We start from the raw sequence: 15,356 nt of genomic DNA, 5'->3' as shown, positions 1-15,356 counted from the left end.
TGCCTAGCACTTGTGTATCGGTTAGCTATTGCTACAATAAAGCTGTGTAACAAACCACCCTCAAACTCAGTAGCATACAATAAAAAGCATGAATTCTCATACTCAGGGACCTGAGAGTCATTGCATGTCAGCTGATTCTGGCTAAGCTGGGCTGCGAGGTCCTACTTCAAGCTGCTCCTCCAGCCAGGCTTACCTGCTCGCTGTGGGCTGGGCTCAGGCCTGCCCCATGTGTGTTCATTGGGGCCAAGCTAAAGAGGAAGCAGCTACATGGGGGAGCTCTTTTTATGGCGATGATGGAAGCACAAGGGACAAGGCCAACCTCATAAATATGTCTCTAGCCTGAGCCTTGTACTTGCTGCCATTCTATTGACCAAGGCAAGATCTGAGGCCAAGCCCAAGGTCTGGGGCTGGGAAGTGCAGGCCACCTCTCCATGCACCAGGAGGCCAGGTGCGGGTGGTGGGTTGGGATATAGGAGGCCACTTTAACAGAGTGAAGAGTTGGGGCTTGTACTACAATCTGCCAGAGCCTGGGACCGGACTCCTGGCCTCTGCCTCCCTTGCCAGTCTGCACATTCAAACATACCTGCCACCTCTGAGCCAAGAGGAGGGGAATCATTGTGTTCCAGGCACAGGGAGTGACTTGAAACAAGCACAGCGTTCTGAGCCACTGCTCACCTACCACAAGTCCAGGCCTGGCAGTGAGAGGTTTAGAGGCCATCGTGGGGAGACAGGGGCTCTGCAAAGTCATTTGTCATATTAGTCCCCTGGGGAGAAAAGCAGCCCCAACTCAGCGAAATGAAGGCTGGACTGGTGACCAGAGGTCATCAAATGAGAGAAAGGCCCAGGAGAGGCTTGTGGGGCTCACGAGACCATGACACCGAGATCCATGTGCACTGCTGAGTTCATGTCCTGGGAAAGGATGGCTTTCCCCAACTCGACTTGTCTCGGGGACAGAAGGTAGGACAGCAGAGAGGGATGTGGCACCGGGGCGGCATCTGTACAGCTAGACAGCTCCCCGGCAGCGTCATGGAGTTTCTTAATGGGTAGTCTTGTCTCTCTTTTTTTCTTTTCTGACAATTTTGAAGGAAATTGGGTACTTAAGAAGCCTTTGGACATTTAAATTAACTCCCACCAGCAGACTCAGTGTAGCCACTGTAGCATTAGCATCCAATTATAAGAGGAGAGATGGAGCAATAACTCACATTTTGACCAGAATGTCAAATGCTTAAACAAATTAGAGGTACACACAGGAGCTGTATGTTCTGTCCATGGAGCATTTCTGAATGTAATCAGCAGAGCAGCAGGCCCCCTTTGCAAAGCTAGCGGCACAGGCAGAGTGGGACCCTATTGCTATAGGAAAGCATCTTTCAAAATATCATGGCACCCAGGCAGGGACTGGACAGTGGGGTCCAGGACTCAGGGTAACTAGGAAAATTCCTCCAGCTGCCCCGAGCACACCCAGGCCCCAGGCCCTCCAGGCCAAGGGTTCCTGTTGATCAGAGTGCAGAAGCATACGCAGGCCAGGCCCCGGGGTTGAAATCCTGTGTGAATCCTTTGCTGTATTCTCAGTTTCTCCTTGTCTTCCTATCCCAGGCCATTGTTTTGTAAACTCATGGCCTTGGTCATGGGTCTGGACAGGTGAGGGGTAGAGATGATGGTTCTATTTACAATAGTTCAAAACCGGAAGAAACTACGCTCTACTAAGGAAGTGTACCTTGGTGGCAAAAGGATAAAGCAAATCAGTGTGATTCCCAGAAAGGCAATGATGGGGAAAGAGAGGTGCGGAAGGGGATGGACAGGCAGGGGCTTCATGATCGTACTGGGGAATGAGAAATGACAGCACAGAGGATGCGCAGTAACAGGAAAACTGGCCGAACTCTGGGGCCCTCTGACTCACAGGCACTATTTGAACTCTGAGCCCCTCCTCCCCGGGCCTCCTGGAAGGGGTGGGAAGTGTGGAGTGGTCCTGGATAGAACAAGGCTGTGACATTATTTTTCCCAATCAGGACATGAAGGTTCAGCGCTTGAGAATGACAGATCCGGTTATACAGCAATACACGATAAGAGACATTCATCCGAACCCTTTTGTCCATTTGAGATTAAATGGAAAAGAGTCATGATGCCTATCTTTTCACTCAAAGATCTCAGAATATTTCATAAACATGAATTTATTAGTCTACCCAAAGAAAGCGTCTTCCCCTTGACCCGGGAAGCTGAGCAGAGAATAGGTGTTCTCACATCTACCCGATAGTTTCTTCTTAGATTCTGACATAACATAAAATTTACCATCTTACCCATGTTTCAGTACTCAGTGGCGTTCGCACTGTGCTGCAGCCATCACCACCATCGTCTCCAGAACTCTTCATCTTCCCCAACTGAAACCCCCTGCCTATTAAACACTAACCCCATTCCCTTCCCCAGCCCCTTGCAACCATTCCTCCCGTCTTCATGAATTTGACTACTCTAAATACCTCATATAAGTAGAATCATACAATATTTGTGTTTTTGTTACAGCCTTATTTCACTTAGCTCACTGTCCTCACGGTTTATCCATGTTGTAGCCTGTGTTAGAATGTCCTTCCTTTTTAAGGCTGAAGATATTCCATTGTATGTATCTACCACATTGTGCTTATCCATTCACCTGTCAATGGAGATTTGGGTTGCTTCTCTTTTGGCTGTTGTGCTGCCGTGAGCACTGGTGTGCAAGTATCTATTCAAGTCTCTGCTTCCAATTCTTTTGGGTGTGTAACTGAGAGGTGGAATTACTAGATCCTATGGCAGCAACCTGTGGGTCGCGACCCCTTTGGCCGTCGAATGACGCTTTCATAGGGGTCACCTAAGACCATCCTGCATATCAGATATTTACATTACGATTCATAACAGTAGCAACATTACAGTTATGAAGTAGCAACGAAAATAATTTTATGGTTGGGTCACAAAATGAGGAACTGTATTTAAAGGGCCAGAAGGTTGAGAACCACTGTCCTATGGTGATTCTATGTTTAATTTTTTGAGGATGTGCCATACTATCTAATACATTTTTGCACAAAGCCAGTAGAAAGTGTCGAGGTGACTACATGCAGACCCTTAACCCTTCCACCCCAGGAGCCTCCTTCTCCCCAGCACAGTGTAGGCCACAGGAAAGTTCTGAGAAGTGGTGAGGCTCCTGTCCTGGAAGCAGCGAAGGAGCTATTGCAGCCACGTTAGTCAATTCTTCTCCTGGAGTCCGTGGCCAGGGGGCACACCTCAGTCTTTTGTGGTCTCTGAGACCATCCATCACGAGGATAGCTCAGTCGCGTGGCCATCTGATTTGTTCTCCAGGCAGAAGCCCCCCTCCATGACTTTCTTTTCTCACCTCTTCCTGTGGTTTGAATTCCCTCACTCAGTTAATTAGCATGCCTGGCATTGTAGCTTAAGACTTTAATCAGCGTGGGGTGCTTTTAATTAATCGTGTGTGTCTGCATCTGGAGTGGTTTGTGTTCCAGGGTCAGGAGAGGAGCCAGAGATGGGGGATGGAAGAGGAGGCTTTGCATGGTGTTCGGTGTGGGTAGAGAAACTAGGTATCTGGGGAGAGAGAAATGCAGTGGCAAGATGGCTCAGGAGCCACCTGACCACCTGTGAAACTTAGGAGCAATGCGCAGCCAGTAACCAGAGCCATTAGGGTACAGAACTGCCCCGAGATAGATGGTGGACAAAATCTAGTTTTGAAAGTGTCAGGACATTTCCTGCTGGTTTTCAGAATTACCTGTGAAGTGGGGAGTGAGACAATGCAACAATGAAAACGTGACTTTGGAGATTTCCCTGGGCCTAGCCTTCTTCAGGAAAGTCCAGGAAGGGTGAGGGGCTGGCATCTAGTTCTCAAATAATAGTGACCTTTCTACTTGGTCTTTCAGAACCCTGCTGGCTCCCCCAGTTTTAGCATCCATGCTTTAAAAAAAAATGAAAAAAACCTCACTAGAGTTCAGCAGAGTAATAAAAAAATGGCTGAAAACATAGATAGAAAGATCCTAAAAGTAAAGGTTAAAGAAAGTTAAGTTTCATTAAAACTGCACAGGGGTCCACCTAGAATCTAGGTCCTAGATGGAAAGCAAAGAATGATGCTTAACTGTTACAGTAGCCAATAAGAGCACTTAAACAAGTCCAGGAAGTGGGGATAACCCCAGAGTTTCATCCCAAAGATGAAGCAATGGACAGTGTAGGGGCAGACACCACAGTTCAAGGAGGAAATGATGTGTTCAAGATATAAAAGAAGAAAACTTTTTCCATACCTACTCAACTCCTGACCGAATTCAGGAGGCCAGGAAGACTGTCAGAGCAATCTTCTGTGATGTGGGAGAGAGGTAAAGTGGCATGTCATGCAGAATGGGTATTCATGACACAGATAACAGCAATAAGCACTTGTAACATGCTTGATCCGGTACAAAACTTCAAACCTGTTGGGTCATTGACCTGTGCTTCGCAAAACTCTATGAATTAAGGGGGGATTTTTATCTCCATGTTTAAAGATGAGAAAAATTGAGATTCAGAGACAACAGGATCTCATTGCCAGACTAGGGTGAAGCCAGAATTTGAACCTCGCTCTGCAGGCTTTCACACTCTTTCCAACCAAGGGGAAATGACTCTTGCTCAAAATCCAGAGAGAAAGGACTTTACAATTTCAGATATTGACAGTATTAAACACCAGTTGCAAGATATTTTTAGCAACCTGAATGCAAAGGCTTTGAGAATGTCAGGTTGGCCAAGCAGCTGGCTCTTTGTGTCGCACACCCCAGAACCCCATGGCACAGCCATCCAAGACAAATTATAGAACAAGTTCGTGGGAGAAACTGGGGAGGATATTAATTAAGTTTAGACCAAGAAAATGCTTTCGATTGAACAAGTCATGATTTTCTCTTTAAGACCAGGCCAAAAAAAATAGAGTGCTAGACAAGCAGCTGGAACAGATGAAAATATTATTATGTACTTATGTTACCAACTTTCACCATCTATGGCCCCTTTTATTACCTTTTTCCCCCTCCAGGCATCATGTTTTGAAAGATTTTTGCCTACTAAACAAAGTGAATGTATTAAGTAATAATATATTTCCTATTCTTAATATAGCCCATACATCATTGGGTTCGAATACAAACAGAAAACAGCAACAATTCAATTTCCATTAGGCTTTTGGAAATATTGAAAATAGCTTGTGGACCTCATTACCATTCACAAATTCCTATGAGTCCAGGTACTTTGGGCTGGGAACCATTATTTATTTGCTTCTATGACCAGCACGTAGATGCCCTTCCAAGAGGTATGGGAAGAAATTGAGGGGGCAACGGGAAGAGGGTGAGTTCCTGGCTGTGTGTAGAGTCAGTGGGGTAATTTGTAAGAAACTGATTGTCAGGATTAATTACACAAATGGCAAGGGTGTCTGTAGGTAGAGCCGAGGCATGACTCATGCTGATCACATAAGTGGTAATAAAAGGAAAGATAAAATCCCCAATGTGCAAAAAAGACATCTGAGAATGTGGAGAAAGGGCCCCCAAGGCCAAGGGCAAAGCAATAAGACTGGAAACAGGAAACTAAAAGGTAACTTGGAAGAAGTGAAAACGCAGTGTGGTCGTTAAAAATGCTCAGTGTGTACCTGAGAGAAATGAAACAAAGCAGAAGGTATATAAAGGGAAAAGGAAAATTAGGGGAGAAAGGAAAACGAGATCATGTGGGATTTAGAATTCATTATTAATTAAATCCCAAAGGGAGTTTCGAGCCTGGGCAGGCTCTGGTGCCAGTTCGCTGTGCAAGAGTTACAAGTCGTCCCTGCCAAGTGGTACATAATTTTGTGGAGGCAGATGCCCTGCAAGGCAGCAGGGAGAACACAGACTCCGCATTTGCTCGGCATGCACAGAGGTGCCGTCAGGTCAGCGGGGTTTACTGCTCAGGGCCTGTTGTCTGATGGCAAGAAATTTTAAAAGATGACCACATCACATTCTCTTAGTTTAAGTTGAAAGATTAGGTAAGAAATCATTGCAATAAAAATGTATCCCAAATGGAAAAGGATGATTAAAAAAAAAAGTTTTGTAAAGAAGAAACTGACAAAATGGAGAATTAAGGCCAAGGCTATATAAAAAAAATAAATAAGTAAATAACATTCCATTTACTCCTGTGGATTGGTATTAAGTGCCTTCTATGTATCGGGCCCTGAGAAGTCATGTCAAAGGGATCCTGGCAAAGCTACATCGGAGGACAAAGAAAGGAAACAGATCCCTGGGAGCAGGCTGGCAATGGAGGCGTTTGGGCTCAGCAGCCGTGTCACCTGGAACGTTTACATTAACGAGCGGCTGGTGAAAGCGAATGTAAAGTTTTGGAGTTGGAGAGGAAGCCTCTAATCACGAAAAGGTGTGGGTAAGAGGAGAAAGAGCAGCAGCTGCTCTTTAAAAGCACCAGAGTGAAAACTGAAAAGCTCTCGGAGCCAGTTGGCCAACATTATGAGAAAAAGAGTAGGCAGGTAATAGCTACAGAATGAGTTTATTGCACTTTGTTCAAAGGCATGGAGAGCCCAGCTGGTGTGGCTCAGTGGTTGAGCGTAGACCTGTGAACCAGGAGGTCACAGTTCGATTCCTGATCAGGGCACATGCCCAGGTTGGGGGCTCTATCCTCAGTGTAGGGCTTGCAGGAGGCAGCCGATCAATGATTTTCTCTCATCATTGATGTTTCTATCTTTCTCTCTCTCCCTCTCCCTTCCTCTCTGAAATCAGTAAAAATCTTTAAAAAAAAAAAAAAAAAAGGCATGGAGAAAGAGAAAGTGAAGGTCTTGGTGGTGGGTTCAAGATCCCCTGGAACCACAAAAATTTTGAAGGAGGAGGGTGAGAAGAAGGCAAAATACTTTGTGGCAAAAGAGATACAAGACTGGGGAAAGAATAAACATTTGAGTTCATGACGTTGATAAGAAACATATGATGAACTGGATGTTTGTAGAGATATTTTGGGGTTTCGGTGGTGAGGAAATGTACATGTAGACAATATAAGTATATTATATAACAATTTAATCTGACCTGTATGCAGTCGATTCCCAGAGATTTCTAAGAAAATAACAGGTGGCTATCTCCCTTGGGCACTTACGCGGCCACCTGCTCAAATATGATCACGCAAGGTCCCGTTCGGTTCTGGGGCTCTGGACCCTTCATGCTCCGGCACTGTTTTAGGTGATACACCTGGTAGACTGCAGCCTCTTTCTGGGGAACGACTGAGTGTCCGGCAAAACCTTGACCACTCTCTCGCTTGTTGTCCTGTCCCAGCTCACCAGAGTGCCCGTGGAGTCCTGTGGTCAGTATCGGAGCTGCAGTGAGTGCCTTGGCTCGGGTGACCCCCACTGCGGCTGGTGTGTGCTCCACAACACGTGAGTACCGCCTGCAGCTTCCTCCCGCCGCCCCCTTCCCCCAGCACGTCTCTTCCTCATCTTCTCTGTCACCACTCCTTCCTTTCCATCTCTCTTCTCTCCCTGTCTTTGCTGATTCTTTGTTCCTTGTATCATTTGAGAATTTTATCTTCCTTCTTTTGTTCTGATTTCACTTTAAATCGCCAAATTCCCATAAGACCTATAGAAATGGCAGTGTGGGAATGGTGACGGGGCAGGCTATGGAATGAAGCTGGAGGGCTGGACGGAGGTTCGGACGTTTCTGACCGTGACTTGACTCTAGGTTGACATTCCAGGACTAAACGGCAGGGAAAAGGCATTGGGCCTTTTCCTCAGGGGCCATTCAATCATGCGATGGATCCATACTATCCATGTAATGATTCACATCCACCTCACAGATTCTTTGATACCCAACCCCTGAATCTTCTGGTGCTTGAGACTCTTCTGGTTCAGCTCAACTGTGTGGTTCCCTCTGTCGTCAGCACTCACCTGGCCGCCAGAGCACCTGGGCCTGGGGTCACAGTGAAGCCCTGTCCCAAGGCTGGGCACTCTGACCTTGTACATCTTTTGTGCTGATTCCATTTTATTCTGTAAAAGTGGGAAGAGGGCAAAGGTATGCAGTGGAGGCAAAGGGTAACCTGGTACATGAAATGAGTATGGGATGTAGGGGACAGACAACCAACCCAGACATGTGGGGAGATTGAAGGCCTTTCTTATGGGGTCCAAAAACCCTTGGCATCACTGACCGGAGAAGCCAACGATAGGTGGATCCCACTCTGATAGTGTTGGGTCCCAGTCAAACTGTTGCCGTTGGAACCCCAGGTTTCTAGTCAGCACTTGAAGCCTGATGCTCTGTGAGTTGGACATAAGTGCCATAAACTAAGGAAAAGGACTTTAGCCTTCCTGCTTCATTAGTCGCACTTAGTCATTTTCAACTTTATGAATAGCAGGACAGGATCCTGCCCCCCACCCCAAGGAGTTCCTCTGAAAGTTGGAAACACCCCCCTGAATTCTAACACATCCTCTCCAAGGACACAGGCACACTCATAGCTGGGTGACATTCTTGGGCATAATGAGCCCTTGAGCTCTTTAAGAGAAGCTCTGAAATCCCTCAGGTGTGGTGTGGCGGGGGAAAATGGAGACAACTGACGTGCACTGGTATACACATAACTCAGAGCCGATCAGAACCTGGTGCCGAAGCGTATACAGAGTTTACAGTAACCGGAAGCAGTGGAGCCCAGAGTGGCTCATGGCAGAGGATGGAAGAGATTGCACTGAGAATTCAGATCAGCTCTGACAACCCAAGAGAATGCCTAGATCAGCGGTCGCCAACCCGTGGTCCACGGGCCACTGGTGGTCCGTGAGGTCTGAAAAGTTGGTGACCGCTGGCCTAGATGACACTTCCTAAGGCAGAAGGGAGATCATTTTCTTTGTCCCACACAGTGAGGCCTCTCAGAAAGGGACCGGGCTCCAGGCCCATTGCTTCCTCGGGACCGTAGGCCAGCTGGCCTTCTGTTTGGCCGAGGCTGGCTCAGCTGCTGCTGGCACAGGCACTCACATCTGGCACTGTTCAAGGACAATCAGAAGAGCTGGCCCCTCTCTGATGCCCTATGCCTAGGGGACCCAAAAGCAGGTCTCCGTGTCAGCTTTGATCCTGCCCGTTGACGTGGGAAGCCCCACATGGCACTGAGCTGCCCACCGCCCATCCTCCCATCCCCTGACCTGAGTTTAAACAGGAATGAGGGGAGGAGATACCAGAAACTACTTCCTGCATGGCCTCAGCTTCCCCTTTAGTAACATAATACCTGCCTCCTGTCAAGTGATAGGAAACAGGTAGGCTGGGGACAAGGTGAAGTCCGGACAGGTCATGAACGAGGCCATCAGCCTGCGCTGGGAAGCCAGCATGACTGCTGTCATCGCGGCTTCAAGAAAACAGCCATGGGCAGGAACTTTGGGCATCTTCCACCAAGTCCGAAGTCCATCCTCCTACCCCCACCCCCACCCCAGCTGTGCAGCACCTGGGGCAGCATCCCAGCTCCTCATCTGTGGATTGGAGATGATGATTCCTGACCTGCCCACCTCCCTGAGTCTGAGGGGAATCTGATGAGATCATGGGGGTGGAAGGGCACTGGGAACTGGAGAGTGTGACATGCAAGGTGAGGGTGGGACGGGAATCTTGACACAGTTGGAGAAGAACTGAGAGCTCCTGGGGGCCCTGCCTCTTATGACCTTGGTTGACCCCCATTGTTTTTCCAGATGGCTCTGCTTTAATTGCATCCTTTCCTCCCCAGTGGTCTCCCAGCCTCCGACTGCCTTTCTCTGGTGGTGGATGCTCCTGCTGCCTTCCTCTCGCCTCCATTAACCTGGCGGCATGTCTTATCCAGGTGTACGTCGGGACAGCCCTTGTGGAGCACAGGCGCCCAGAAGGCGGAGGCTGGGCAGTGCTTTTCCCATGCCTGTTACTCAGCGCTGCTGCAGGGGTGCCCCTCCCCCCGCAAATGCCACTGTGGGAACAACTTTGTGAAAGTTGTGCTGGACTCTGGAGGGAGGACTGTCATAGAAATCAGTGCAATGTAGCCTCGCTTTGTGCAGACATGCTATGGGGCTTTGGATAAGAATAGCCGATTCTCATGGCTCCTGGTATTCTATAAAGTCACCTCAAACACCCAATCCCTGAATACTGAACCATCATCGCTCCTAGGAGAAACACAGAGCTAGGTTCCTATGAGCCTCCGGTCAGTCCCAGCATTTTTGTCTGCCCATCAGTACATAACCATGTTTTATGTATGTTTCTGTTTAAAGACACCTTATTTAATATACATTGTTTCATTAACCTTGAACTCACAGCCAACAGCATTATAGTCTGGGCCTGATGGAAGCGTTTATTTTTTCCATAAGACACATACCAGCCTTCTCCCACTTAGGACCAGTGGGCAGCACTTCACCATGATACTTGGGGGCCATTTAAACAGCAGAATCACCAAGAAAAGTCACAAAATGTGAAAAACATGACACTAAATAGGGCACAAAAAATACATTCATACTGAGAGCTGAAACAAGAGGGCAGCAGGGTGGCCTTGTTGGACCTCTGCTGGGGGCGTCTGCTGGGGGCCACTGAGATTTTCCTCTGCTCTGCTCATGTTTGGGAGTGACCTTGAAAAGGCTGCAGTATCGATAGGAGGATTATAACAAATGTTAGCAAGTAGGCAAATTCACAAGTACAGAATCCACAGATGATGAGGACCGACTGTGTCAGACACAGTTTATAGAGAGGAAGCACCATATGTCTCACAGTGACGGTGGTGTGAGGCTAAACGGAGGTCATAAAGGATATTATGAAAGCTCCTGCGGGCCTAGGTGCTCTCTGTGACCTCGGGCCTCCAGGTTGTGTGAAGACCCTGGTGTGGCGGCTGAGCTGACATATCTGCTAAAGCCCAACACCCCTGGGAGGATGCAGCTCACAGGCACCTCTAGGCCAAGGCCACCCACCCACCGTGATGCTCAGCACATCCATTCGGCCTCCCTAGCAAAGTGAATGACCAAGGAGAAGCCCTGGCCTCAGGGCTGGGGAAGAGTAGGTCCCTGGGTCTTCTGAGATGCTTGAAATCAGGATGTAATGTTTAAATTTATAGAGTGTGACCCACGGGTCCTAAGTGCACAATTTGAAAAGTTTTGACAGATGCAAACACTCAGGTAATCCATACCCCATAGAGATATGCATTTCCTTCCTCCAGAATGTTCTCTCCTGCTCCTTCCCTTCCTTCCCAGTGGGCCTTTCTTCCCTACTTCTTAAGTTTAGGTCAAAGCCATTGCCTCTGCTGATATGCTCTCTTTTATTTTAAATGGATGCCAACTGGACAGTCCTGGGTAGGAGAGGTGATGAGGACATGGGCCAAGCAGGAGAGGAGAGAGGCTGCAGCCAGCAGAGCAGGTGCAGGAGGTACAGAGGACCAGAGAGCCTGCAGACACTTACTCTGAGCACCTCACTTTGCTAGGAAGGGAGCATGGTGAAAATGCAGGGGTTTTCTCATCATGGGAGTGCTGAGGCCATACCACAGACCTGTCCACAGGCCTCTCACACTGACCCTGCCCCCTCTGTAACAGGGGACTATGTGAGACCACCTCTGCCCTGGATCTGGGGATGGGGGAGAGGGTTGCCGTCTGTACTAGCATCAGCACGTTTGGTAGGCCCACGTCATGGACGAGACCCTGTGCTGAGTGCCGCAGAGCCCAGAGAACATGCCTGTCAGGAAAACCAGGGCACAGAGCACCATGAAGAGGGCTCCTTCAGGTCACAAGACAGCTGTCACTTTTGCCAGCTTTCCCCATGGTTGTAGGAATAGGAGAGTGGGAACTCTGTGGGAAGGGAAAGATAGAAGGTGTGTGTGCGTGTGTGTGTGTGTGTGTGTGTGTAAGAGGAGTGAGAAAGAGAGGGAGAGAGACAGACAGACAGTGACAGGAATAGGAGGCGAGCGCTAGAGCATGCACAGTTCAAGGCGGAGCCCCTGCTAGCAGGTGGCTGTCGTGACTGAAAGGGCTGTTTGTACTACAAGGGCACAGGTGGGTTACAGACTAAACAGGCTTACGAAATGCTCGTGTAACTGAAACCCTCCCTCCAGTTACTCAGTCCCAATTGTCTTCAAGAGCTGGCCTGCCAGCCCCAGCAGCACAGAGGGTCACCCTGCGGCCCTTCTCACAATGCCTCCGGCTTACTGGTGTCTAATGGCAATAATAGCTTCAACAGTCTTGGTATTTATTTGTCCATGAATCTTGAGCCTTAATTCCCTGGGCATTGATCTTGGGCCTAAACCTACGTGTTCTGACTTGGATGAAGGTAAAGGAAAGCCAACGGCTCAGCTTGCCTTCACCTGTCCTGGGCCTGGAGCCTTCCCTCCAACCACCAGGCTTGGCTGGTCCCCAGCTCCTCTTTATCTTCCCCTCCCAGGCCCAGGCCAAGAAGCCTATCTCAGTCCAGCAGGTAACGGGATCCACGGCAGACCCAGCCGCATCGATTGGCCCAGACGTTACCTTTCTGAAGAAGGGTCCTCAACGTCACTCCTGGGAGGCTCATGTAACCCAAGACATCAACAGGGGAAGATAGGATCGGCTTTTATAAAGTCTCTCCCTTGCCCCCTGGTGACCTCTCCTCTTTGCAGATTTCTTCTGTTGGAAGAATGCCCTCCCTGGATGGTTGGCACAGGTTACTGTTCAGTATTCATCCCTTTTATTCTTTATACTAGAAGCCTGGTGCACAACATTCATGCACTGGGGGGGAGGGGTCCCTCAGCCCGGCCTGCAACCTCTCGCAGTCTGGGATCCCCTAAGAGGTCCTTAGTGCTGTCGAGGAGGTGGGAGAAGCTCCTGCCACCACCGCTGTGCTCTCCAGGCATGAGCCCGGCTTCTGGCTGAGTGGCGCTCCCCCTGTGGGAGCCCACTGACCACCACAGGGCAGCTTCTGCATTGAGCATCTGCCCCCTGGTGGTCAGTGCATGTTATAGTGATCGGTTGTTCCATACTTCAGTCTATTTGCATATTGGGGTTTTATTATATAGGGTAGTTTCTGCCAACATGGAGTGAAGGAAATAGAAGGGAAGGGAGGGGAGGGAAAGTGCTGCTATCCAGAGCAGAAGGATGGGTTAAAACTAAGAACCTGTCTGTGGACAAACTCAGTCTGGGTTCAGTTTCCTCAACTATAAAATGGCAATGAAAGAGCCATGTTACAGCCGTGGTATGAAAATTAAGGGAGAAAATGTTCATGCAGGCCCATCACAGTGCCTGTAGGTAGCCCCGATTTCAATGACTGTGTAAGCAGAGCCTGTGGGTCAGATCCCAGGGCCTCCTCCCTCACTGTCCTCCCCAGAACCAAGGGCTGTGGCTGGCTGGCTGGGACAAACTCAGAGCTACGAAGCCTTCTGCTTGGACAATTCCAACTAGCCATGCCACTTAGGCCATCTTCAGTGGCCCTGTGTGTGGCTGCTCATCAGCCACCTGGGAAAGTGCAAGGAGAACAGCTTATCCCACAACCGTGGCTGAATGTCCCCTTAATAAAGTACAAACTGATTCTAAAATGCAAATCCTTCCCAGCTGCTTCTTAGTATATCCCAGAGCCTGGTGTCCCAGGGCTACTTAACACTAACCTGCCAAGTCAGTGGCCTCTCCAAGGCTGTTTGCAGAATGTCCACACAATCATGAGGGGTTGTTAGGATCCAGGCCTGCCCAGAAAACTCTTCCCTGATCCAGAGGAGAGTCCCAGACTAGGTACTAGTATATTAGGATTCTGCTCTCTGTGACTCAATAGATACGCAGTATGGGTTAAGGAAACTTGCTTTTTCTCTCGTCACCACTGCCTGCTCCCCCTCCTCCCCACATACATGTAACACATGCTTTCACGGCCAATGATGGTAAGTCAAACGTCCATCTTCTCCAAGGAGCTAGGAAAGCCCTGTCATCGTTGCGGGCTCTGAATGTCCCTCCCAGTCTAAAGACTGGGCTCCCTCAGGACAGCCTGAAGGGCTGGGCTACCAATGAGGCTCCAAGTGCAGATGTGCACAGTCATGTGCCAGCATTCGCATAGCCTGCCCAGTCGTGCCACCCTGGGCCGCATCAGGTGGGTGGCCCACCTTGCACAGAGCAGAGTGTCCCCTGCACCAAGCATGAGGACCTGGTGACATTAACAGACACGAGAGCTCCAGGCTGTTGGATACAGTGTAGTGTGAAAGTTTATCAGAGTCAGTCAGAGCAATTGTTGGATGTGTCACAAGTAATAGACAGCATCCTCCTTATTACCAACTGGACTATGAAGAGAATGGGTCAGCCTGCTGTGATGCGCCTTTGCTTTCTCCTGCTCCTCTGCCCTCTGTCTCTCTCTGTCCCTCCACTCCTGCTCTTCTCTCTACCTCTTCTCTCCTAACCACCCCTCATCCTTAGTAGAAATAAACAGGTCTGAATAGCACTACCTACTGACAAAGAGAGAAGCAGCCCCACTCCACTTTCTCTTTTGGAAACTAATTTCTCTTCTCAGAAAGAAAGAACCTCTCCAGGTCCCTGTTACTACTGTCTGGGGTTGTGTTCAATGGATCATTCATTTGAGGAGCAGCTGAAAGGAAGCCAAGGCACGACTCCATTCAACCTGGGACCCAGGGCAGAGTCCACCATGGGGGTGGGACAGAGCTACCTGGTTGCTACATAAGCCCAGATAAGTTCTCTTGGGCCTCCACTGGCCTCCTGCACCTGCTGGTTCCTGTGAGGGCCTGTGCCCTCCTCCTGCTTTAGTGACCTCACCCATTAAGTGAGGTCCCGGAGGCAGGTGACTCCAGCATCTGCTGCTCTGGCTTTGGATCTTTAGAGAAGGTAAAGGGTGGTGAGGTCACTTGCCAGCAGCCGATGATAGAGGGAAAATTATAGTCTAATTGTGGTCTTCGTGTTTGGGGGTTTATCCAGGAACAAACTAAATAGTTAGGTTGAAATCGTGGAATCAGTCACTGGATTCTAGAATCATGGCATTGAAGGGACTCACCTGGTCCACACCCTTCATATAAGAAACCTCCTACACACCCATCTGCCTAGAAAGGTTCCCTTCACTATCTGGTCCGCTTCCTCTGAGAGCGCAGATGCCGGTCCAGTTTCTGCGGGAGTTCCTGAGGAGAGCAAGGATGGTGATCTTAGGAAACCTGGTCTCTTTCCTCGTCAGGGTTCCCAGATGTGGAGACAATGACCAAAGAGCCCTGGGATCTCCTACTTGAGTAAATGTTCCAAGTCCTCTTAACTTTTCTATGAAGCTCAAACACCTCATGGTCTAAACACCGACTCACCAATGGCCAACTTTCAGCACCGGCCCTGACCAACATGAAATGCTAAGGTTTAGGGGTCACCTGTGGGGAGAAGCAAGGAGCAGGTTCTGGTAAGCCAGACTGGTGGACCCATGCCAGAGGATGGGGTGAGGAGGTGGACTAGCACCACCAGG

At 49.1% G+C, this 15,356-nt stretch overlaps 1 protein-coding gene across 2 annotated transcripts in view; it reads left to right on the top strand.

The window, feature by feature from the left end:
* PLXNA4 (plexin A4) overlaps positions 1 to 15,356 on the top strand; it is a 413,941-nt gene that overhangs the window by 302,033 nt on the left and 96,552 nt on the right. For both annotated transcript variants that reach the window (XM_070423914.1, XM_070423915.1), the window contains exon 5: positions 7,275 to 7,375. In XM_070423914.1, the coding sequence (XP_070280015.1) occupies positions 7,275 to 7,375 (101 nt within the window). The remainder of the gene's footprint in view (positions 1 to 7,274; positions 7,376 to 15,356) is intronic.

This window comes from Myotis yumanensis, unplaced genomic scaffold (assembly GCF_028538775.1).
Source record: "Myotis yumanensis isolate MYYU_CA2020_CCGP unplaced genomic scaffold, mMyoYum1.0.hap1 SCAF_9, whole genome shotgun sequence".
NCBI classification, from domain to species: domain Eukaryota; kingdom Metazoa; phylum Chordata; class Mammalia; order Chiroptera; family Vespertilionidae; genus Myotis; species Myotis yumanensis.
The sequence above is the reverse complement of the archived record's forward strand: the minus strand, read 5'-3'. Positions and strand labels throughout refer to the sequence as shown.